Source organism: Coregonus clupeaformis, unplaced genomic scaffold, assembly GCF_020615455.1.
Source record: "Coregonus clupeaformis isolate EN_2021a unplaced genomic scaffold, ASM2061545v1 scaf0287, whole genome shotgun sequence".
Classification (NCBI taxonomy): Eukaryota; Metazoa; Chordata; class Actinopteri; order Salmoniformes; family Salmonidae; genus Coregonus; species Coregonus clupeaformis.
Window position 1 is genome coordinate 94,840 of NW_025533742.1, and position 26,099 is coordinate 120,938.

General features: G+C 43.0%; 1 protein-coding gene across 1 annotated transcript; it reads left to right on the forward strand.

Annotated features, from left to right (window-relative positions):
• Positions 1–11,539: 11,539 nt before the first annotated feature.
• synpo2b (synaptopodin 2b) lies at positions 11,540–24,400 on the forward strand. Its single transcript, XM_045214619.1, has 3 exons — positions 11,540–12,281; positions 16,847–19,035; positions 22,379–24,400. The coding sequence occupies exons 1-3, from the start codon at positions 11,540–11,542 to the stop codon at positions 22,916–22,918; spliced, it is 3,471 nt and encodes a 1,156-aa protein (XP_045070554.1). The 3' UTR covers positions 22,919–24,400.
• Positions 24,401–26,099: the final 1,699 nt, after the last annotated feature.

Consider the following 26,099-nt stretch of genomic DNA (forward strand, 5'->3'; position numbering starts at 1 on the left):
TCAAAAGTGGTGTTCTCTTGAGATGTTGTATTTGTATTTATTAAGGTTCCCCATTAGCTGCTGCCAAGGCTAGCAGCTACTCTTCCTGGGGTCCAGCAACATTAAGGCAGTTATACACAATACAAAATATTACATTACATTACATTTCATAACACTTTTCACAACACATTAAGTGTGTGCCCTCAGGCCACTCCTCTACTGCAACATACACAACATGACCAAAAGTATGTGGACACCTGCTTGTCGAAGATCTCGTTCCACAATCATGGGAATGCTTTCCACTAGATGTTGGAACATTGTTGCGGGGACTTGCTTTCATTCAGCCACAAGAGCATTAGTGAGGTCGGGCACTGATGTTGGGCGATCATCCCAAAGGTGCTCGATGGGGTTGAGGTCAGAGCTCTGTGCAGGCCAGTCAAGTTCTTCCACACTGATCTCGACAAACCATTTCTGTATGGACCTCACTTTGTGCATGGGGGCATAGTCATGCTGAAACAGGAAAGGGCCTTCCCCAAACTGTTGCCACAAAGTTGGAAGCACAGAATCGTCTAGAATGTCATTGTATGCTGTAGCGTTAAGATTTCCCTTCACTGGAACTAAGGGGCCTATCCCGAACGATGAAAAACAGCCCCAGACCATTATTCCTCCTCCACCAAACTTTACAGTTGGCACTATGCATTGGGGCAGGTAGCGTTCTCCTGGCAGCCGCCAAACCCAGATTCGTCCGTCGGACTGCCCGATGGTGAAGCGTGATTCATTACTCCAGAGAACGCGTTTCCACTGCTCCAGAGTCCAATGTCAGCGAGCTTTACACCACTCCAGCTGACGCTTGGCATTGCTCATGGTGAGCTTAGGCTTGTGTGCGGCTGCTCGGCCATGGAAACCCATTTCATGAAGCTCCCAACAAACAGTTATTGTTCGGACGTTGCTTCCAGAGGCAGTTTGGAACTCGGTAGTGAGTATTGCAACCTAGGACAGGCGATTTGTACATGCTTCATTACTTGGTGGTCCCGTTCTGTGAGCTTGTGTGGCCTACCACCTTGCGGCTGAGCTGTTGTTGCTCCTTGACGTTTCCACTTCACAATAATAGCACTTACAGTTGACCAGGGACACTCTAACAGGGCAGAAATTTGACGAACTATTGGAAAGGTGGAATCCTATGACGGTGCCACATTGAAAGTCACTGAGCTCTTCAGTAAGGCCATTCTACTGTCAATGTTTGTCTATGGTGATTGCATGGCTGTGTGCTCGATCTTATACACCTGTCAGCAAGGGTGTGGCTGAAATAGCCGAATCCACTAATTTGAAGGGGTGTCTATATACTTTTGTATATATAGTGTATCTACAATACAAAATCCATATGTACGTTTATGTAGAGTGCATGTGTATGCATGTCTGTGCCTGTGTGTGTGTAACTTCACAGTCCCATAAGGTGTATTCTTATCAGATGTTTAAATCTGATTCTACTGCTTGCATCAGTTACCTGATGTGGAATAGAGTTCCATGTAGCCATGGCTCTATGTAGTACTGTGCGCCTCCCATTGGGGATTGTGAAGAGACCTCTGGTGGTATTTCTTGTGGGGTATGCATGGGTGACCGAGCTGTGTGCTAGTAGTTTAAACAGACAGCTTGGTGCTTTCAGCATGTCAATACTTCTTACAAAAACAAGTAGTGATAATGTTGATATCTCCTCTACTTTGGGCCATGAGGGATTGACGTGCATATTACTAATGTTAGCGCTCCGTGTTCATTTAAGGGCCAGCCGTGCTGCCCTCTTCTGAGCCAATTGTAATTTTCATAAGTCCCTCTTTGTGGCACCTGACCACACGACTGGACAGTAGTCCAGGTGCAACAAAACTAGGGCCTGTAGGACCTGCTTTGTTGATAGTGTTTTTAAGGAGGCAGAGCAACGCTTTATTATGGACAGACTTCTCCCCATCTTAGCTACTGTTGAATCAACATGTTTTGACCATGGCAGTTTACAATCCAGGGTTACTACAAGCAGTTTAGTCACCTCAACTTACTCAATTTGTACATTATTCATTACAATATTTAGTTGAGGTTTAGGGTTTAGTGAATGATTTGTCCCAAATACAATGCTTTTAGTTTTTGGAATATTTAGGACTGACTTATTTCTTGCCACCCATTCTGAAACTGACTGCAGCTCTTTGTTAAATGTTGCAGTGATTTCACTCGCTGTAGTAGCTGGCTTTACTCATGTGTACGTTTGAGACATCCCGAAAATCATCTGTACCGTTCTAACGGTTTGGCCTACAAACTATTATTCTCTCTATGGAAAGGAGAGACTCTCACGAACACGATGGTGTTTACTCCGTTTTGCTCTACGACCCCCACAACCGTCTTTGGACTAGTCTGAAGTCAGTACAGCCGATCTGCCAACTTCTGTCTGTAGTGTCCAAAGAGTTTGGGCTATATATGGAGACTGTTTAGTGCCAAAAATAAGGGGTTAAACTCATGTAATATATGTTTCCTAATCTTTCTCATATCTTTCTCATAGATATAGGACAGACACTTCAGAACACATTTCCTTTAGATGTTTTTTGGGGGGGACTATCTGTTGTTCCATGTAGTGAATCTGTTAATCAATGTGTTTGTATGGGCTAATAGCAGTAAGGCCCAAAGCATTTTTTCATCAAAAACTTGTTTTATATATAAAGAAAATCTAATAGCTATATGATCCTTGATATGACCTTCTTAAAACAATTCCATGTAGCTAGTTTAGGCATATAGCTGTTTGTATAGGGCTGATAGCATGGATGATGGATTCATCTTGACATTAGACTACTTTTGAGATCTGAAAAGTTTCATTTTGGAGTCAAATGCCCCTTTTTCTTCTGTACCCAACATACAAATAATTATGTTCCAAATGTATCTAAGCATTGATAGACCTCCATTCCTCTCCATAGCACTCTAACTAACATTGTAACTCTGCTACAGGGTAATCACCAACCAAAGGTTCATAACAAATGGCATATAGCACATATGGAGTAAATTGTACCTGTACTTTACAGTCATGTCATGATGCTCTAAATTAAACTGTGAAACCAGTGAATTGAATTCACCTCTATGTTCACCTCTATGTTTTAATTTTTAAAAAGTATCAAATAAATCTAGGACTATAAGTAGAGATATATTTCATATGTGTCATTGAGTACAGGACACAAAGGGAAGCATTAATGATGTGACTTTTGATCATGACAGCTAGAGGGAGCAAATGTACAATGTTATAAAAAAATGTCAAACAGTCAGTAAATTCTTATCACACATCATAGATAAAAAATTGTTATAAAAAACCTGTAGCTTTTCAAGGTATAAAATGGTGTGTTACAGTATAATATCAGTTTATTTGTGTATTTGGATCCCCATTAACTGTTATGATCCCCCCCAAAAAAACTAATCAAAACAACGAGACAATAACAATACAAAGACAACAAAACATATTTTTTTATGAACCCATATAAGCACAAATTACTGATTAAAAAAAGGAACACAAATTATCATAAGGTCAACAGCTGACGTGAATGTTTATCAAATCTGTTTTGACATTGTTGTTGTAATGACACAGTTACTGTGTGTAAGCCTTTTGGTTGAGAGTAAGTTAATGTGTTACTAGCTGTGCCATAATTTTGAATTATATTGGATAATTAGTATGCCTGCATAGCACATAAGCCATGTTACTGTATGAAAAGTGCTTCTTATTCCATTGAGCAGCCTTCTTTCTTTCTTTCACTGTGGTGGTCTTGCACTGTAGCCATGATCCCCTAATTAGTTCCATGGTCCTGTTCAGTAGCCAAACGTTGTCGAATGTTGCAGATAAAAATACAATGAATAGAGCTGAAGTGATTCCGTATTCTACATGTCAGAGAGGCATGTTTGTGCTACATGGCATATTTCTATCTGAATGTTCCAATAAGTGTCTTGCTGAACATGCCCCTGTTCATCCCTAGTTGAACATGGATCCCTTGCAAAATAACTCTCAACTGCATAGAAAAGAAAGACAGGTCTCTTGACCCACTTCTGAGAAACATTGTCATAGATCATATTAGTAATATGTTACTAGCTCATGTCACAGACATGTCAGCGGCCAAGAGATGTCTGCAAAGCCGCGGCTTGAGGACTTAAATATCAAAGCATGGTTGTGAAGAGTAAGCACTTCTTACGAAATACTGGGATATGCTTTATCTCAAAGTACCAGCACTGAGGGGTGACTAATCTCTCGTGGACAGATTCACATGTAGGAAGTGACAACTTTGCATGAATTCTACTTCTGGGTAACCGAGATTAAGAGGTGACTGACTCGTTTTGGAGACCCTTAAAGGTAGTCTATGTTAGTCCCAGTTAATGATATATAGTACAGTATAGAGCGAGAGAGAAAAAGTATTTGATCCCCTGCTGATTTTGTATGTTTGCCCACTGACAAAGAAATGATCAGTCTATTATTTTAATGGTAGGTTTATTTGAACAGTGAAAGACAGAATAACAACAAAAAAATCCAGAAAAACGCATGTCAAAAATGTTATAAATTGATTTGCATTTTATTGAGGGAAATAAGTATTTGACCCCTCTGCAAAACATTACTTAGTACTTGGTGGCAAAACCCTTGTTGGCAATCACAGAGGTCAGACGTTTCTTGTAGTTGGCCACCAGGTTTGCACACATCTCAGGAGGGATTTTGTCCCACTCCTCTTTGCAGATCTTCTCCAAGTCATTAAGGTTTTGAGGCTGACGTTTGGCAACTCGAACCTTCAGCTCCCTCCACAGATTGTCTATGGGATTAAGGTCTGGAGACTGGCTAGGCCACTCCAGGACCTTAATGTGCTTCTTCTTGAGCCACTCCTTTGTTGCCTTGGCCGTGTGTTTTGGGTCATTGTCATGCTGGAATACCAATCCACGACCCATTTTCAATGCCCTTGCTGAGGGAAGGAGGTTCTCACCCAAGATTTGACGGTAGATGGCCCCGTCCATCGTCCCTTTGATACGGTGAAGTTGTCCTTTCCCCTTAGCAGAAAAACACCCCCAAAGCATAAGGTTTCCACGTCCATGTTTGACGGTGGGGATGGTGTTCTTGGGGTCATAGGCAGCATTCCTCCTCCTCCAAAAACGGCGAGTTGAGTTGATGCCAAAGAGCTCAATTTTGGTCTCATCTGACCACAACACTTTCACCCAGTTCTCCTCTGAATCATTCAGATGTTCATTGGCAAACTTCAGACGGGCATGTATATATGTGCTTTCTTGAGCAGGGGGACCTTGCGCTGCAGGTTTTCAGTCCTTCACGGCGTAGTGTGTCACCAATTGTTTTCTTGGTGACTATGGTCCCAGCTGCCTTGAGATCATTGACAAGATCCTCCCGTGTAGTTCTGGGCTGATTCCTCACCATTCTCATGATCATTGCAACTCCACGAGGTGAGATCTTGCATGGGGCCCCAGGCCGAGGGAGATTGACAGTTATTTTGTGTTTCTTCCATTTGCGAATAATCGCACCAACTGTTGTCACCTTCTCACCAAGCTGCTTGGCAATGGTCTTGTAGCCCATTCAAGCCTTGTGTAGGTCTACAATCTTGTCCCTGACATCCTTGGAGAGCTCTCTGGTCTTGGCCATGGTGGAGAGTTTGGAATCTGATTGATTGATTGCTTCTGTGGACAGGTGTCTTTTATACAGGTAACAAGCTGAGATTAGGAGCACTCCCTTTAAGAGTGTGCTCCTAAGGTCAGCTCATTACCTGTATAAAAGACACCTGGGAGCCAGAAATCTTTCTGATTGAGAGGGGGTCAAATACTTATTTCCCTCATTAAAATGCAAATCAATTTAAAACATTATTGACATGTGTTTTTCTGGATTTTTTTGTTGTTATTCTGTCTCTCACTGTTCAAATAAACCTACCATTAAACGTATAGACTGATCATTTCTTTGTCAGTGGGCAAACATACAAAATCAGCAGGGGATCAAATACTTTTTTCCCTCACTGTATCTTAAACTGTTGGAGCAATGGTTTCTCTTTAAATAAATGAAAATTCCTGGTTGATGCCATCAACTTTAGGCTTAAAGGTCCCTTCAATCCCATGGTAAAATGTGTAGCTATTGCTGCACCACTATGGCAGTTGAGGGCCATTCCACAAGGTGGGTTCAATGAGTTAAGTAAAAAGAAATAGAAGTTTTGCAGATGTTTTCAGACCTCCACAGAAGTATTTTATCAAGAAGAGTCCACGTCATATGTTGTGTAGATCCATATATATTTCTTAACTCCAAATTGATGGAAATAATAAGCACATCTAGAAATTACATGGTACTTATATTTGCCATTCATTTAGGATGTTGGCATATAACTGGACATTGACTCATTTTCACATTAGACTACTTATGAGGTCTGAAAACATTTTACTAAATTAGATTTTGGAGCAAAATGTCCCTTTAACCTCTGTTAAATTATGAATAAGAACTGAATGTCATGCTCTAGGAAGAGAGCACACTAAATGTGTAGTTGAATCAGAATCTATAGCAACCTGGTGGAAAAAGTACCCAATTTTCATACTTGAGTAAAAGTAAAGATACTTTAATAGAAAATGACTCAAGTAAAAGTGAAAGTCACCCAGTAAAGTTCTACTTAAGTAAAGTGTCACGATCGTCTGAAGGAGCGGACCAATACGCAGCGCGTGGAGTGAACATGATGACTTTATTAAATAAAGCAACCACAAAAAAACAACAAATGACGATAATGAAGTCCTCAGTGACACGACTGAACACGGAACAATAACCCACAAAACACAGGAGAAAACACACAGAATATATATGGCTCCCAATCAGAGATAACGAGCCGACAGCTGACACTCGTTACCTCCGATTGGGAGTCATTGACTACAACATACAACCACCTAGCAAAACAACCCACAGACCTGCAAACATAGAAATACACCCGACAGAACTACCAACATAGAAAAACACCCAAATCCCCAACAAAACAACATACACTCTAGCTCACATACAAAAGTCCTAGAGCCAGAGTGTCACAGTACCCCCCCCTAAAGGTGCGCACTCCGGGCGCACCAGCATACGCTCTAGGGGGAGGGTCTGGGTGGGCGTCTGTCCACGGTGGTGGCTCTGGCCCCGGTCGTGATCCCCACCCTACCACAGTCACAAACTGCTTAGTAGGCAGTACCGGACTAAGGGACAGCACCTGACTAAGGGGCAGCACCGGACTAAGTGGCAGCACCGGACTAAGGGGCAGCACCGGACCAAGGGGCAGCACCGGGCTAAGGGGCAGCACCTGACTAAAGGGCAGCACCGGACTGAGGGGCAGATCCTGGCTGGCTGGCTCAGGCGGATCCTGGCTGGACGGCTCTGGCGGATCCTGGCTGGCGGAAGACTCTGGCTGATCCTGTCTGGCAGAAGGCTCTGGCTGATCCTGTCTGGCAGACGGCTCTGGCTGATCCTGTCTGGCAGAAGGCTCTGGCTGATCCTGTCTGGCAGAAGGCTCTGGCTGATCCTGTCTGGCAGAAGGCTCTGGCTGATCCTGTCTGGCAGAAGGCTCTGGCTGATCCTGTCTGGCGGAAGGCTCTGGCTGATCCTGTCTGGCAGAAGGCTCTGGCTGATCCTGTCTGGCGGAAGGCTCTGACGGCGTTGGGCAGACGGGCAGTTCAGGACGGCGTTGGGCAGACGGACAGTTCAGGCCCCGTTGGGCAGACGGGCAGTTCAGACGGGCGTTGGGCAGACGGACAGTTCAGACGGGCGTTGGGCAGACGGACAGTTCAGGCCCCGTTGGGCAGACGGGCAGTTCAGACGGCGTTGGGCAGACGGACAGTTCAGACGGGCGTTGGGCAGACGGACAGTTCAGGCCCCGTTGGGCAGACGGCAGACTCTGGCCGTCTGAGGCGCATCGTAGGCCTGGTGCGTGGTGCCGGAACAGGAGGTACCGGGCTGAGGACACGCATCTCAGGGCTAGTGCGGAGAGAAGCAACAGGGCTTGCTGGACCCTGGGAACGCACATGACGCCTAGTGCGGGGAGCCGGAACAGGGCATGCTGGACCCTGGGGACTCCCATAACGCCTAGTGCGGGGAGCCGGAACAGGGCATGCTGGACCCTGGGGACTCCCATAACGCCTAGTGCGGGGAGCCGGAACAGGGCATGCTGGACCCTGGGGACTCCCCATAACGCCTAGTGCGGGAGAGCAGGAACAGGCCGGGCGGGGCTGGCGACGCGCACCGTATCCCTGGTGCGAGTGGCCGGAACAGGCCGGGCCGGGCTGGCGGCGCACCGTATCCCTGGTGCGTGGAGTAGGAACAGGCCGGGCTGGGCTGGCGACGCGCACCGTATCCCTGGTGCGAGTGGCCGGAACAGGCCGGGCCGGGTTGGCGAAGCGCACCGTATCCCTGGTGCGAGGAGTAGGAACAGGCCGGGCTGGGCTGGCGACGCGCACCGTATCCCTGGTGCGAGTGGCCGGAACAGGCCGGGCCGGGTTGGCGAAGCGCACCGTATCCCTGGTGCGAGGAGTAGGAACAGGCCGGGCTGGGCTGGCGACGCGCACCGTATCCCTGGTGCGAGTGGCCGGAACAGGCCGGGCCGGGTTGGCGAAGCGCACCGTATCCCTGGTGCGAGGAGTAGGAACAGGCCGGGCTGGGCTGGCGACGCGCACCGTATCCTTAGTGCGAGGGACCGGAACAGGCCGTACCGCACGGGAACACACACTACTGGCTGCACCACGGGACTAGGAACGGGCCGGACCGAACTGGTTACACACCCCAGTACCTCACGCCGTGCCTCAACACTTTCCTTCCCTGCTTTACCCAGTTGCCCCCTTGACCTGGTAGCCCACTGAATCCGTCCCTTCTCTGCCTCCGTCAGCCCCCTTAACCTGGCAGCCCTCTGACTCTGCCTAGTGGCAGCCTCCTGCTGCTCCGTCGCCCAAGCCATGTGCCCCCCCAAAAACTTCTTGGGGTTGCCTCTCGTCCTTCCGACGATGATGGCCCTGCTGATGCCGTTGCTCCTCTCGCCGTCGCCTCTCCACCGTCTCGTTCCATGGTCGGCGATCCATACCATCTAGGATCTCCTCCCAAGTCCAGGACCCTTTACCTTCCACCAGTTCCTTCCATGTCCAGACCCTTTGTTCCTGGACGCGCTGCTTGGTTCCTTTATGGTGGGTTATTCTGTCACGATCGTCTGAAGGAGCGGACCAATACGCAGCGCGTGGAGTGAACATGATGACTTTATTAAATAAAGCAACCACAAAAAAACAACAAATGACGATAATGAAGTCCTCAGTGACACGACTGAACACGGAACAATAACCCACAAAACACAGGAGAAAACACACAGAATATATATGGCTCCCAATCAGAGATAACGAGCCGACAGCTGACACTCGTTACCTCCGATTGGGAGTCATTGACTACAACATACAACCACCTAGCAAAACAACCCACAGACCTGCAAACATAGAAATACACCCGACAGAACTACCAACATAGAAAAACACCCAAATCCCCAACAAAACAACATACACTCTAGCTCACATACAAAAGTCCTAGAGCCAGAGTGTCACATAAAGGGCTAAAAGTATCTGGTGTTAAATATACTTAAGTATCAAAAGTAAATGTAATTGCTGAAATATACTTAAGTATCAAAAGTAAAAGTATATTAAGCAAACCAGACGGCACCATTTTCTTGTTTTTTTTATATTTATGGATGGTCAGGGGCACACTCCAACACTCAGACATCATTTACAATTGAAGCATGTGTGTTTAGTGAGTCCGCCAGATCAAAGGCAGTAGGGATTACCAGGGATGTTCTCTTGATAAGCGTGTGAATGGACCATTTTCCTGTTCTGCTAAGCATTCAAAATGTAACGAGTACTTTTGGGTGTCAGAGGAAATGTATGGAGTAAAAAGTACATTATTTTCTTTAGGAATGTAGTGAAGTAAAAGTAAAAGTTGTCAAAAATATAAATAGTAAAGTAAAGTACAGATACCCCCAAACACTACTTAATAGTACTTTAAAGTATTTTTACTTAAGTACTTTACAACACTGATAGCAACGTATGCTCTTCCTAGCCTCCTCACAGGGTAACTCAACTCACAACTCAACTCACTGTTCTCTCAACCAATCAAATCAGACTCCCTCCCTCCTGTAAGAATCACATCACTCAAGACTTAATGATACACAGGTCCTACTATTCCCCCAAATTACCACAGATAACTACAAACAACCCCATACCAGAAACTACCCAAAACAGCTAACACAAAACTATGCTAAAAAAAACATAGCATACCACAAACTACCCAAAGAGCTTGGAGTAGCTGCTTGGGGTAGTCTGGTATTTTTGGAATGTTTGAGGTAGTTCTGGGGTGTCTGTTTGCTTTAGTTTCTAGTATTTTGGGGTCGTTTATGGTATTGAAGTTGTTTGCAGTAACTGTTTTGGGTAGTTTCTAATATGTAGGGGTTATTTTGGGGTAGTTTGTGGCATAGCTGATTAGGGATGTTTTTTGTATTTTTGGTTATGGGAAATTTGATGCGTTATTTGCGCATGCATTTCTTACATATTACACTTTTACTGTGCCATTTCTTCATAATTAAAGACACTATGAAAGAAAGAGTTCCCTAAATAAAACATTAAAAATAAAGAGTTTCCTTAGCAACAGTACTGTCAGATCAAGTGCTACCCTTAACTGTAATTAAGTAGCAGTGGCTTTGTTGCTAGTTGAATTTGAGAGTTCTCTTTGGCAACGTTTAATCAAACACATCTCAAATGTAGTTCTTAAATGGAAATGCTAGCACTCCAAATCCGCTCAGCCGAGTAATATGTTTGTATTGAGGAGGGGAAAAAACTATCTTTGTATAAATCATAGCTTGGAAAACAGCCTCTGTATTGTTTAACTTGTCCTCTTGGACGTGAATGCTGTTTCCCGTGTGATATTGCATACCATTCCATTTAGAGTGGTGGAGAAATTGCTAAGGCAAACCACTGCGCCTCCTATTGGGGATAAGGAATGCATTGATCACACAGTAGCTGGATTGCAAACTCAATACCTTGTGAAATATGTGGCTAAACCCGCTGCACAAGTTATAACTGTAGTTGCTGTTATTTGGTGTCATTAGCTACCTGATTATCGCCAAATTGAATTGAAACATCAAATATTAACTTGACTGCTTGAGATAGTTAAAGAAATACAGGCAGTGCTCTCTCATCAGAATTGACAATGATGATGGTGTGTTTGTGTGTGTTTGTTATGTGCGTGTGTGCATGTACGTGCATGCATGCTCATGTACGTGCATGCATGCTCATGTACGTGCACGCATGTGTCTGTGTGCATGTTCAAATCGTATCACATTGCTTTGCTGCTTTGTGTTTACAGCTGCAAGGTGATATTGTTGACATTGATACTGAATGCTTAATACTGTGTTCATTATCAATTCCTTAGTGGAAGGTCCCTTATCTCTTATTTATCATGCTCTCTTGTCTCCTGTTTTGTTCTAAATGTTGCATTTGTCACATCCAGGACCCTGTCTGTGTCTGTAACAAACTAGAGATGGAGCCAGAAACAGAGGACCAGGAGAGCACTGTCATGGACACTTGGTCAGTCTCTGAGTACCGCCACTCCTCTGACGACCTTTACGTCTCAGAGTCCCGGGATGGATCCTACTATGAAGAAAGGAAGAGTGATACAGAGCTCCGCATAGAGCCCCAACACACCCACATTAGACAGGCTGAGTCCCCCCATTCTGTAGGGTCCCCTGAACCGTACACCAAGAGAGCCATTGTGGAACATCAGAGACCACCCTCCGACTACAGCCCGGAAGAACGTAGCCCGGTTAGGGGACTGAGCCCCAGCAGAACCCAGGAGATAGACACCTTATCACAGGGGCCAGGTAGCGTCTACCCTGGGGAATCCGGGGGCTCCGATGCCGAGTCCTACCCAAGCACCCCTTCACCGACTCCCCCAAAGTCCCCACAAGCCCCCGCCCCGAACCCCAACTCGTGTCGAATATCAAGGCAACGGTCCACCTCCTCTTCCTCCGTTGGCCGGAGAGAGATGACCCTAACTCTGACCCATGGGGAACCCAGGGGGGACGGCAGGAGGCTGGGCTCTGGGACCGGGGCCAGGGGGAATGGGAGTGTTGAGTCTCCGGAGGAAGGAGGGCACAGCGAAGCACCTCCTGCTTATCTATCCTTTGGAATTTCAGCGCAGGGTGCTGAGCAGGCAGAGGAGTGGGACTCTGCATCTGAGAGAGATCTCCCCAGTCCCAGCAGACACAGGGTGAGGCGCGCACGTAAGTAGCCACCCTCCTCCTCCCCCAACCCCCTCATTCATTTACTGTAGATCGAGCACCAATGTAAGTCTATGCAACTCAAAACGATGTGGTAATTTTCTCTGTGTCGCATTCGGCTTATAAGGAAATTAAAACAATGTTGGAAATGTTATTTCAATGCAATAATTTGAAAATAAATGGCATGTCAAAATAGAACTGGCTTAATGTCACTTAAATCATGTTCTTTGTATTGTAAATTAACTGCTGTTATTGCTGCTACAAAGTACAGTGACGTTTATAAAGCAAAATAGATAATGATGCAATGTTTGAATTTGGACTAAAGGGCATGACTGCTGGGATGTGTGTTTTATTTTAAGTGGGCATACAGGCTGACTCTCCTGTGCATTTAACAGTCTGAGTGGATAAGATTAAAATACGACCATGCCTCTGATGAGGCTGGCAGAAGTTAATTTGACGGACACCACCATGTGTCATCCTGGCTTGACACCCGATCCCTTTTCAAACCATTAGCCTTGACTGTGTAATGGAAAGTTAGCTCCTCACTTTTCTTGCCTCATAGACCCCCCTAAGTCAGCTCTGAAGTGAGGCTGGTGCTTTTATTGCATCTTGCAATGTGGACCTAAAAATAAAAGTACACAGTTGCAGTCTGCAGGTCCTGTCATTACTGAAGTTAAAGCACATTAAAAGTAGCAGTCCAACTTTGCTGAATGTTTACCCTCTTTGGATTTGCTGTCAATGTATGTTATATGCACATGGCAAACACCTTGTTGCAAACGTCACGCAAACACTCTATTTATTAAGTAGTCTATTTTATACTTTTTTATTAAATGTTACTTTTTAAATGGGGTCACAGATGTTTTGATCAATATTATTTTAAATTAACACAAAGTGTCATTATTTTATGTGTTTATACATTGTTATTCTTTTGTTAGTGTAATCTTCCAAGTAAAGTCTCAACTATATCAAATGCAATAAATAATTTGTGTTCATTCAGTCTACAACACTGGCAGATGGACAATAACAGAAAAAAATGATACATCAGATTGACTAAACATAAACTGGTGCTTCAAGACATTTAACAATAACTTATTTGAAGTGTTAAAGGAGAAGTTAAGTATTTTAACATGTAACGTTAGATGGTTCCTCATCCTGAAAGTAGTCTATAGCCCAGTAAAAAAATATTAATCCATGGTTTGGTTTTCTTTAAACTTCAGCTAACTTTAGCCACCGCTAGCTAAAAACAATGGGAGTGATGGGGGTATGTGGTGCCTGTTAAAAAAGATGGATCACCTTTAAGTAACAGTAAACCAAATAACTGAGTTGATTTAAGTTGATTTGGCCATGAACATTTTAAGAGGCACTGCACGCATGCCCCCATTACTTCCATATATTTTTAGCTACTGTATAGAATAATACTGAACATTCCTTTTAACATTTAAAGTGTTACTTTTGCGACAATGTAGGAGTATGGTAGTTAATGTATTATTTTAATGTAAACATGAAAGTTGTAATATTGAGAAGTCTGTTCTCTATTGTTAAAAATCATCATATGTAAATTTGATATATTTGTCGGCAAAAATACATATATTATCATCCTCTAGTGGGCACTATAAAAACGTTGTAGCTCATAGGATAAAATAAAAATACATTCAAAATGTCGACTGACTAAAATCTAACTTAAGAAGTATCATATTTGTATTATTTGTATTAGTTTTCTACTTATAACATAACTATTTAAAAGTATTATTCGTCTGCACAGGGTCTTTATATAAGCTACAGATAATTGGCTAGGTAGCTATAATGGGTTTTGCTAAAACTGTCTAGTCAGTTTACATGACACCGTCATGTCAATAGACGACAGTATTCTGTAGTCCTTAGGTTGGAAGCTTAAAATAAATGGAAGTGTTTGCTATAATACAATATGATAGGAAAGTAATTTGTCAGGAGCCATCGTGACAAGATAATAAATAGAAGGTCTGGAATCAAACTTAAAATCTCTGACTCTCTATTTGTTCCTTTATTTTGGAGTTAAGTTGAAATATAATGAAGAGAAAGGTTTTTCTAAAATATTGGCCATTAATGTTTGAATGACTTGTAATACATAATGAAATAATGGAGCTCGTTGTTTGGAAAGTGGCTTCCAAAGTTGTCTGTCTCCAAGCCATCTATTTATAATGTCGTAAACTAAGGTACTGTACGTGATAAATTACTTTCCTCATGAATCATGTAGGATGTCATGATATTAGCGCTACACATTCATAAACACCAGAGGTGTGGACTCGAGTCATGTGACTTGGACTCGAGTCAGACTCGAGTCATGAATTTGATGACTTCAGACTCGACTCGACAAAATGTACAAAGACTTGCAACTCGACTTGGACTTTAACATCAATGACTCGTGACTTGACTTGGACTTGCGCCTTATGACTCGAGAAGACTTGCTACGAGGACTTGTAATGACTTGCAAAGGCTTGCTAAGAGGACTTGAAATGACTCGAAACTAAAATGTAGGACTTTGGACTCGACTTGAGACTTGATGGCTTTGACTTTTGACTCGACTTGGGACTTGCCTCATCTTTGACTCGACTTGACTCGGGACTCGAGGGCAAAGACTTGAGACTTACTTGTGACTTGCATAACAATGACTTTGTCCCACCTCTGATAAACACTAACTGTTTTGCAGAAGGGCAAGGGATGAGATATGAACCATACTAATTCATTTAAATTCAAGACGAAGAAAGGCTAGATTTACCATAGGTGCTGAGATCAACAAGTCAGAAGCAACTAAGTTGAACAATGTCAAAAGATCAACCATTTGACATTGTATAGTATTAATCAGATATTCAATATCCATTATATTCTGCAGTTATCCCCATGTACAATGCATTCGGAAAGTATTCAGACCCCTTCACTTTTTCCACATTTTGTTACGTTACAGCCTTATTCTAAAATGGATTAAAGTCATGTTCTTCCTCATCAATCTACACACAATACCCCATAATGACAAAGCTAAAACAGGTTTTTAGACATTTGTACAAATATACAAAATAAATCAAATAAAAATAGCTTATTTACATAAATATTCAGACCCTTTGCTATGAGACTCGAAATTGAGAACAGGTGAATCCTGTTGCCATTGATCATCCATGAGATGTTTCTACAACTTGATTGGAGTCCACCTGTGGTAAATACAATTGATTGGACATGATTTGGAAAGGCACACACCTGTCTATATAAGGTCCCACAGTTGACAGTGCATGTCAGAGCAAAAACCAATCCATGAGGTCGAAGTTTGCCCAGCCAAACTGAGCAATCAGGGTAGAAGGGCCTTGGTCAGGGAGGTGACCAAGAACCCGATGGTCACTCTGACAGAGCTCCTCTGTGGAGATGGGAGAACCTTCCTGAAGGACAACCATCTCTGCAGCAATTCACCAGTCAGGCCTTTATGGTAGAGTGGCCAGACAGAAGCCACTCCTCAGTAAAAGGCACATGATAGCCTGCTTGAAGTTTGCCAAAAGGCACCTAAAGGACTCTCATACCATGAGAAACAAGATTCTTTGGTCTGATGAAACCAAGATTGAATGCCAAGCGTCACGTCTGGAGGAAACCAGGCACCGCTCATCACCTGGCTAATATCATCCTTACGGTGAAGCATGGTGGTGGCAGCATCATGCTGTGGGGATGTTTTTCAGCGGCAGGGACTGGGAGACTAGTCAGGATCGAGGCAAAGATGAACAAAGCAAAGTACAGAGAGATCCTTGATGAAAACTTGCTCCAGAGCGCTCAGGACCTCAGACTGGGGCGAAGATTCACCTTCCAACAGGACAATGACCCTAAGCACACAGCCAAGACAACGCAGGAGTGGCTTCGGGACAAGTCTCTGAATGTCCTTGAGTGGCTCAGCCAGAGCCCGGACTTGAACCTGATCGAACATCTCTGGAGAGACCTGAGAATAGCTGTGCAGCAACACTCCCCATCCAACCTGACAGAGCTTGAGAGGATCTGAAGAGAAGAATGGGAGAAACTCCCCAAATACAGGTGTGCTAAGCTTGTAGCGTCATACCCAAGAAGACTCAAGGTTGTAATCACTGCCAAAGGTGCTTCAACAAAGTACTGAGTAAAGGGTCTGAATACTTATGTAAATGTCACATTTCAGTTTGTATTTATTCATACATTTGTGCAAATTTCTAAAAACCAGTTTTTGCTTTGTCATTATGGGCTATTGTGTGTAGATTGATGAGATAAAAAAACAATTTAATACATTTTAGAATAAGGCTGTAACGTAACAACATTTGGAAAAAGTGAAGTGGTCTGAATACTTTCCGAATGCACTGTAACTTAAATGGCAATTGAGAAAGCTACACCATAAAAGTAATCGGTTGATGACATTCTCAGGACATGGGTAGACAGTGCTCTTGTAATGTATTGTATGTGGGGCACTTTTATGTGATACCTCCTCACATTACATATGCATCATTCTGAGGTAGCATAATTTATGTAATTACACTACGTTGATAAAATCTCTCTTTTTATCTCTGTCCTCTCTTCTCATCTCTCCCTCCCAGGGCCCAGACAGAGCGAGAGCCAGTCAGACAGGCAGGTGAAGGAAGCCAAGTCTAAATGTAAACGCATTGCTTTGCTGTTGACCGATGCACCAAATCCCAGAAACAGAGGGGTGTTGATGTTCAAGAAGCGGCGGCAAAGGGTTAAGAAGTATACACTTGTCAGCTACGGGACAGGTCAGCACCAGTTTGACGACAAAAGCGACGAAGACGAAGAAAGTGAAGACGGCAAAACGGTCAGGTTTACTTTGGCCACTAATGATTATTCTGAACTTGAAGAAGACTACTCAGTGAATGTCCAAGACCGAGACGTCAATTTAAACTGGGAGAACCTTGGAATAGCCAACATATTTCACCACCTGGAAGAGATGGAGCAACTGCCGGAGACAAAAGGCAAGGGCGTGGCAATGTTTGCGCAGCGCCGCCAGAGGATGGATGAGATTGCCTTAGAGCACGAGGAAATGAGGCGCAAAGGCTTACCCGTCGAAGGTATTGTAGAGCTTGAAGACACAGAAACGCACAAGTCTTACAAAATGGATGAAACTTACGTGCAATCCAATCAAATTCAATACAGTGAAAGGCATGCTGATCAGATCTACATGGATGCTCATGGCAATCAACATCTGCAGTTCAAAGAAAACCAACAGGAGATGCAACAATGTGCTCACATGATGAACAGTATGCCCAACCACCTAGCTAGTGCCATACCGAAGCCTCTTGTGGCCAACAGAACAGCGAAGCCCTTCTTGGTATCCCAAAAGAGAGTGCCTGTCCCATTTTCTCCTCTTAGTGGTGTCACTAGCCCGGTGAAGCATCATGAACTCAAATTCAAGGTATCAGTCCCTATACACACAGTTCCACAGGTCTGGTCCCCAACTGGGGACTTCATAGCTTCGCGTGATGAACGCATATCTGTACCAGCAATCAAGACTGGCATCCTACCAGACTCAAAAAGAAGAGGTGCTAATAGAGCAGCCTCTGATCAACCCTCCAATGCCTATATTCAAAACAGAGGGGAAAGAAGATCATATATTGAGTCAGGAGAAGAGGAAGACTACTTTAGTCTTGGTGCTGAGGCATGCAACTTTATGCAACCTCGAACAGTCAAGCACAAGAATCCCCCACCTGTTGCCCCAAAGCCTAGCATCAACCCAGCCTGTCCACCATGGTTGAAGGAGAGTCCCTCGAATGTACTATTTCACCCAGCAAGGAGTCCAATCCCGGCATCTTTCCCAAGTCCAGTGGGGCCTCCTCCTCAGCAATACTTCAAACAACAAGACTGGCTTTCGCCTCAGCAAACGGCGAACCTCCGCAAACCACCCCAAACTCAGGCACGACCACAGCCACCCATGAACACCGGGGCACCAGCCAACTCAACATCACCCTCTCAATTTCAGCCAACCATGAATAGCTGGAGTCCACAGCCACCGCGGTCCCCAGTGAGTATTCAGGCCCTGAACCCAACTCACACGGCACCTCGCCAACCCACAATCTCAAAGTCCTCAAATCCTTCGGTGGCATCTTGCCCACCCCATCGAGGGAGCTCTTACAGCCACGCAGCCAAGGCACCACCTACTTCTCCAATGGGTCACATCTCTGAGGGCATTGTTAGTCCGGCCATAAATGGTCCAACTCTGAGGGGAAGAGGTGCCGAACTCTTTGCCAAGAGACAGACCCGTATGGAGAAGTTTGTGGTGGATGCCGAAACAGTTCAGGCCAACAAAGCAAAGTCTCCTTCCCCCACCGCCTCCCTTCCAGGTGCTTGGAGATACTCATCCAACATCCGAGCCCCACCTCCATTGTCATACAATCCCCTTCATGTTCCTTTCTACCCCCCTGCAGCAGCTAAACAGCCCCCTTCAACAAGTCCAAAAATGAAGCTAAAGACCAAGGAGAAAACAAAACCACCACCCCCCAAGCACCTGGATGCCCTAGATATCATGAAACATCAGCCCTACCAGCTGGACTCATCACTCTTTAGATATAACATAGGCACTGAGGCTGAAGGCCTTAGCCCTAGCCTCAAAATGGCCCCCATCCCAACCCCTGTGTCAAACCCACCCTTGAGCCCTAAACCTGCCCCTGTTGTCAGCCCTAGACCTTCCTTTGCCACTTCTCCTCACCCTGTCCATGACCTTCCCCCAGCAAACCAACAAATCAAGCCTATAGCTCCTGCTAAGTCTACTAGATCGGTGAGTGTCCTATACCCTTTCGGCTGTCAACCTACACGGTCAATTGAACCACTCCCAGTTAGCAAGCAACTGGATTGGAAGCATAATGCTTTACCTGCTGTGCATGATAGCCCCAACAAAGCTCCCCAAGCTCCAAGCACCCACTGCCCTATACCCACAAGCACTCCCCATCAGCTATCTCTCAGTTTCAACTCAGAATCTTTGTCTTCTATACCCTTTGATGCTGATGTCCTCTCTAGAGGTACCATTCAAATGGCTCCTCGGCCTACATTTTCTGCCAAAAAGCAAGCGGTAACAACCAAACAGTGGAGGCATGTCGTTCTGCAACATTAGTCCCAACCCACTGCCCCATTTTGATGTTGCAGAAGATGCAGAGATTATACACTATTTCTTACAATTTCTAAAGCACTATTTATTTCAAAAACTTTAAATTAAATTAGGTGTGTCCCGCCAAGTATTTCAAATAATATACTTATTTTTGGTAATATCTCTGCATTGTTGCGGTGTTAAAATGTCACCCTATGTCTTCTTACTTTCTGCTGCACATAGTATGCAAACCTAGCACAAAACATTTTAAATGACAACTTAGAACAATAAACTAAACAATTAATTAAATCTTTAAAAAATGTACAATATGCATGACAGGTCAACAAGGGAAACAATGGATGCATTTTTATTCTGTTCATCTAGCTTTACAAAAATAGCTTGAAAAAAAATAGCAGAACATTTAGATTTATAGGAGATTACCACAAAAAAACTAATGTCTCTGTTTTTGTCTTACTGAAGTCATTTTCCAGACCAACAACCTGGGTTATACCAGTGATTTTATAGAGATATAATATTTCAATAGGTATCACTGTGTATGGTTGTTATCATTAATTGGCCACTCTGCCACCCCTCCTCGATCTACCTCCTTTGCTTTAGTTAACACCCCAATTTCAACTTGATAATGCTATCTGTTTGCTTCATAGCTTGTAAAACAATGAAATTAGAGGCTTGCTGTGCATGAATGTTTCCTGGCAGAATGATAAACTATTGAGAATGAGAGACTATTGTAGGTGTTGTTAATGAAGCTGCGAATGAAGCTAATGTTAGCTACTGCTAATACCAATGAAGGTAGTGTTTGCCAATTAAGCTAGTTAGCTAATTTTGCTAGCTATTGATACAGAGTTTAGCAAGTAAATCCGTTAGGTAGTTGCTATATTGTTGTCTGCAGAGCTAGATCATTAGTGATGATACAGATACTAGCAGGGGAAAGTGATATATACATTAGGCATAAGAGGCAGAATTCAACAAAAAAGTCCCCTTCTTGGCTGAAGTTTTGGTCCCACTAGGGATACATCGTGTTGAGTATTCTCAGGAAAATGTGATCAGTTGTGTGTGCAGCTGAAAAGAGGAAACATTTCTAGTTTGTCTATGGTGCCTTGCCTCGCCTTTTTTTGTAAATTAATGTATGTTTAGGGTAGCCTGTATTCACCAGTGGTCTCATGACCACATGCAACATTACCATTATTGGAACATTAATGTTCATACCCATAGGAAATGTAAAACAGTACGGTTGGATGCTAGTCAAAATAATGTTTGCATTGTATGCAATATGATAGCAATGATATTGCATAACATAAAAACTGGCGGATTTGTTCATACTTTTATGAAGATATAAGAATAATATGAATAATAATAGGCACTATATTTGGATGCAGACCTCTTACAATTCCTTCAGTCTCATTCCAAACTATATTTAATAGTGTGTTACAGCTCAAAGCTTTTGCTAATTGTGTTTTTAAAGCCCCCACTACATCTTTGTGTTGTTGACAATGTGGAATTTTGTATTTTATTGTCAATTATGGCCAGTCACTTAGTTGTTTTTATCAACATATTCATTTTAACACTTAATTAAACATGATTTATGTTCAGGTTAAACGCAATTGATATGTATGTTACAAATAATCCTTCTTTAATTTCCAATCAGATTGCTGACCTGACCTTTTCTGTCCTTGTTATGTTTATTTTTCCTCTTTTATGTGTTTCATTGTATATTGCACTTCTTGTACTCTGCACAATCTTGCTATTAAATATTTCCCTTTACCTTTCCCTGTGTATTTTTTCATGTTTCATTACTACTGCATGAACTCTTGCAACCTTTTCTTTTATGAATGCATCACGCTTTAATTATTGTACCACACACTCACATTGTTCTCTTTATTCATTTGTAATACCTCTTCTATTTTAATGTTGCTTATGAATTTGCTAATGTTGCCAATTCATGGTACCTTAAGCAATATTGGGTTAAAAACAGTAATTACAACAATGATTGCCTCATTGTGCATAATGCAGGTTAGTTCACATCTTCTACTTTACAGCAAATTAAACTATATTTGAGTCCTTTCCACCTGTAGAAGACGCTTTGGTAGGTTTCAGTTTCAATGACCGTTAAGGCAAGGTGTTACGTCCTCTAAACAGGTCTTTGTTCAAACCCAAAGTTTGCATGGAGACCTGCTATGAGCAAAGGGTTCACCCGTTTCCAAATATAGCTCAGACTCACCATCTTTAAAACCTGCTATCCCTTTCGAAAAGTTAGCTCTACTAAGCAGAGACCCGATAGGATCAACCCCTGCCAAAGGTAAGTGCTGAAAACTAACTCTCTTCCAAGCTATTGGTCTTAATTGGCCATGGGGACTCATGTATTTTAGGGAGAAATGACACCATTACGTCACCCAGCTATGTTTAGAACATGAACACTGAACAAAATGTGCAGTGATATTGCATCATCAGGTTTGAGGGTCGTTCACTACTGTGAACGGCCCTCACCTATTTATAGGTGTTCATCTCCAGGCAACAATGCTACTGTATGAGAGAGTGATATGACCTGTATGTTGTGAAAAAATACCAATAATCATGGGGAAATGTAATGGACGGTGATGAACACACAGTTGAGTAGAATTGGCCTGTGTCCATCTGAAGAGTTTGAAAGGGGATAGCCTGCCCTTTCACAGGAGGCAAGGCTCTCTGACACTGTGTGTGTGTTTTATTGTACCGCAAAATGAATCACCTTATTGCACAGGATGAGGAATCTTCTCTCCTTCTCTGCTCAAGTAATCCAGGCCAAACTAAGTTGTGGAGAACTACTGTTTTTCTGTGTATTCTACCCAAAATTCTACTCTCACAGTTGGTTGGGAACAGAGGGGTACAGTGTCATGAACACATTTATTAAATGCCTCATAAATACATGTGCATTACATTACATATGGTATTTTATATTTCGACCCTGAGCCCCAGTGTGTACAGTATGCGTCATGTGACCAGAATCACATCAATCAAGTACAATGTCCTTTTCTTCCAGGGACTTGGCAGAAGCTACTCTCTGTCCCTACCCAGACGGATGTGCTCCATGTCCTACATGCCCTCCCAGTCATCTATGTCCCCTGTGACCACCCCTGTGTTCCATCCATCTCTCGGGAGGCAGACCTCCTGGCAGGAAAAAGCCACCCTCAAGCCCCCCAGCCCTTGGGAGGCTGCTTCCCGGAGCCCCCTGGGCCTGGTGGACGACGCCTTCCGGTTCCAGAACATCCCTCAGTCCATCGCCACTAACGTCAACTCCGCCGCCAACCGACGATCTCTTCCAGAACCTCCGGACGAATGGAAGCGCAAGGTGTCATTGGACGCCCCCAGTGTCAGTTGTGGTTACTATCATGCTCCACCCCCAGCCATGCATACTAGGTCAATGAGCTTGACCTCTGCCCCTGTCTACGGGCCTCCCTTCAGACAGGCCCAGCCTCTGTGTTCAGGGGTGAGTGCTAGCGTTGGACATATGGGTCGAGGCCTGGGCCACCCGAGTCAGTCCCTCTACGCTACCTTGCCACTCACAGCTATGAGAAGGTAATCTCGCACAGCCATCTGTATATCAGCAAGAATTAAAAAATAAAACAGTGCACTTGTAAGAACAAACGTAGAAAATATAATTGGATGAACAGATTTAAACAATAGGGTCAGCATGTTATAATTAACAATTGGATCAAGGTAGTATTTCTTTTTTTAAGACAAATGTTTGGAATCAATGAGGAAATACTGACGTACCAAGATTGTGATAATGGTCTACAGCAGCATGCTAAGATTAACAACAAGTTTAAAGATGGAATCTGCAGGGAAACGGCGCCACTGTCTGCCCCACTGCCATTGTTATTGGTTTTGTTTTGAGGTGAGGAGCGTCTTCCAACATGGTAAAAAAATTATTGCAGTATATATTCTGCTGTTCTATCATGCGTGCAATGATGTCAGAGAGAAAAAAAAACAGTTAGTTGTTTTTAGTAACTTTGTTGTTGTAATATCACAAACGGACATGACAGTTTCACCGTTATGGATTCTAGCTTTAAAGGTTTTCATTTCTGAAAAAAAAGTACTGATGTTAATGGGCTTTGGTTTAAATTGGAGTTTGTTTTTGTGTATGTTTGTGCATTTATTATGGTTTGAGCATGGATTGTTTGTGCATTTTGTCCCATGGCCACAGGGGGCAAAGAAGTGGTGGCTCGTTCTCTACTATAATTCTGATCAGTGAAGTGCATTCACGCACATCTATAGTATGTATTGTATGTTCTAATGTATGTTCCATTGAATGTTCTGTACCTGAAAAGTCTAAATTCCAAACACGTTTTATGAATTTTGATAAATGGATACATGATAGGCCTGTTATTTATTTGCATGTGTATTACATTGATTTACCTCTAAAAGTAAGAGGTGTGCAAGGTGATGAGTGAGAAAATGACAGATGGCAGGGAAAGGAAAGTTAGATGTGTTGAACCTATAACTTACATGTTTTATTTTCCACATAGTATTGAAACTACATTGAATAATGTATTGAGTATTGTTATGTGATGTAAGAGTTAACATCTAAAATAAAAAGACAGTAAAGTGGATTTAAAATGTATTGCTAGGGTTCCTTGATGGTTTGTGTAATATGTGCAATGTGTAGCAGGTTAGACAGCAAGTATCAAGTGCACATACTGATGAAAACAATCAATATTCAAGTTTCAGACAATCCCTTCTGTTACTATGAAAATTAAGGAAATGTAGAAATGTCTTATTATTGCTGAAATATAGAACATTAACAGGGTTTTATTCATGTCATTCAGTCAGTTTGCAAAACATAGGCACACACTATATTCAAGACCACGTCATTGAATACAGGTTGAAGTTTCTATGATTGGTTTGGCACGTCTGTGAAAAGCATGTGAAATGTGCCACACTTTCATATGGACTATGAATGTGTTGAAGATATTGTAACTTTTATAACTTGATTGTGTTCATTTGTTGCAGCACTGAAGATAAATATAGTACTCTTCCATTAAAACGTTCACATTGTCGAGGACACCGTGCCCCTGAAGTTTTATTTCATTAACATGTATGAAAGATATGCAGGATTTGTCAAATGTTTCTTACACTTTGGAAATTGTTTGTATACCCATTCAAAATGTGTGGTATGCTGAATTCGTTGAGAAACAAACAATTGCTGAATACAAATAAAACGTATAGTAATATATTAGATACATGTACAGTACCAATCAAAAGTTTGGACACACCTACTCATTCAATGGTTTTTCTTTATTTGTACTATTTTCTACATTGTAGAATAATAGTGAAGACATCAAAACTATGAAATAACACATATGGAATCATGTAGTAACCAAAAAAGTGTTAAACAAATCAAAATATATTTGAGATTTGAGATTCTTCAAAGTAGCCACCCTTTGCCTTGATGACAGCTTTGCACACTCTTAGCATTCTCTCAACCAGCTTCATGAAGAATCATTTTCCAACAGTCTTGAAGGAGTTCCCACATATGCTGAGCACTTGTTGGCTGCTTTTCCTTCACTCTGCTGTCCAACTCATCCCAAACCATCTCAATTGGGTTGAGTTCGGGTGATTGTGGAGGCCAGGTCATCTGATGTAGCACTCCATCACTCTCCTTGGTAAAATAACCCTTACACAGCCTGGAGGTGTGTTTTGGGTCATTGTCCTGTTGGAAAACAAATGATAGTCCCACTAAGCGCAAACCTGGATGGGATGCTGTGGTAGCCATGCTGGTTACGTGTGCCTTAAATTCTAAATAAATCACCTACAGTGTCACCAACAAAGCACCCCCACACCAAGACACCCCCTACTCCATGCTTCACGGTGGGAACCACACATGCAGAGATCATCCGTTCACCTTCTCTGTGACTCACAAAGACACGGCGGTTGGAACCAAAAATCTCAAATTTGGACTCATCAGACCAAAGGACAGATTTCCACCGGTCTAATGTCCATTGCTCGTGTTTCTTGGCCCAAGCAAGTCTCTTCTTATTATTGGTGTCCTTTAGTAGTGGGTTCTTTGCAGCAATTTGACCATGAAGGCCTGATTCACGCAGTCTCCTCTGAACAGTTGATGTTGAGATGTGTCTGTTACTTGAACTCTGTGAAGCATTTATTTGGGCTGCAATCTGAGGTGCAGTTATTCTAATGAACTTATCATCTGCAGCAGAGGTAACTCTGGGTCTTGCTTTCCTGTGGCGGTCCTCATGAGAGCCAGTTTCATCATAGAGCTTGATGGTTTTTGTGACTGCACTTGAAGAAACTTTAAAAGTTCTTGACATTTTCCGTATTGACTGACCTTCATGTCTTAAAGTAATGATGGACTGTCGTTTCTCTTTGCTTATTTGAGCTGTTCTTGACATAATATGGACTTGGTCTTTTACCAAATAGGGCTATCTTCTGTATACCACCCCTACCTTGTCACAACACAACTGATTGGCTCAAACGCATTAAGAAGGAAAGAAATTCCACAAATTAACTTTTAACAAGGCACACCTGTTAATTGAAATGCATTCCAGGTGACTACCTCATGAAGCTGGTTGAGAGAATGCCAAGAGTGTGCAAAGCTGTCATCAAGGCAAAAGGTGGCTACTTTGAATAATCTTAAATATAAAATATATTTTGATTTGTTTAACACTTTTTTGGTTACTACATGATTCCATATGTGTTATTTCACAGTTTTGATGTCTTCACTATTATTCTACAAAGTAGAAAAT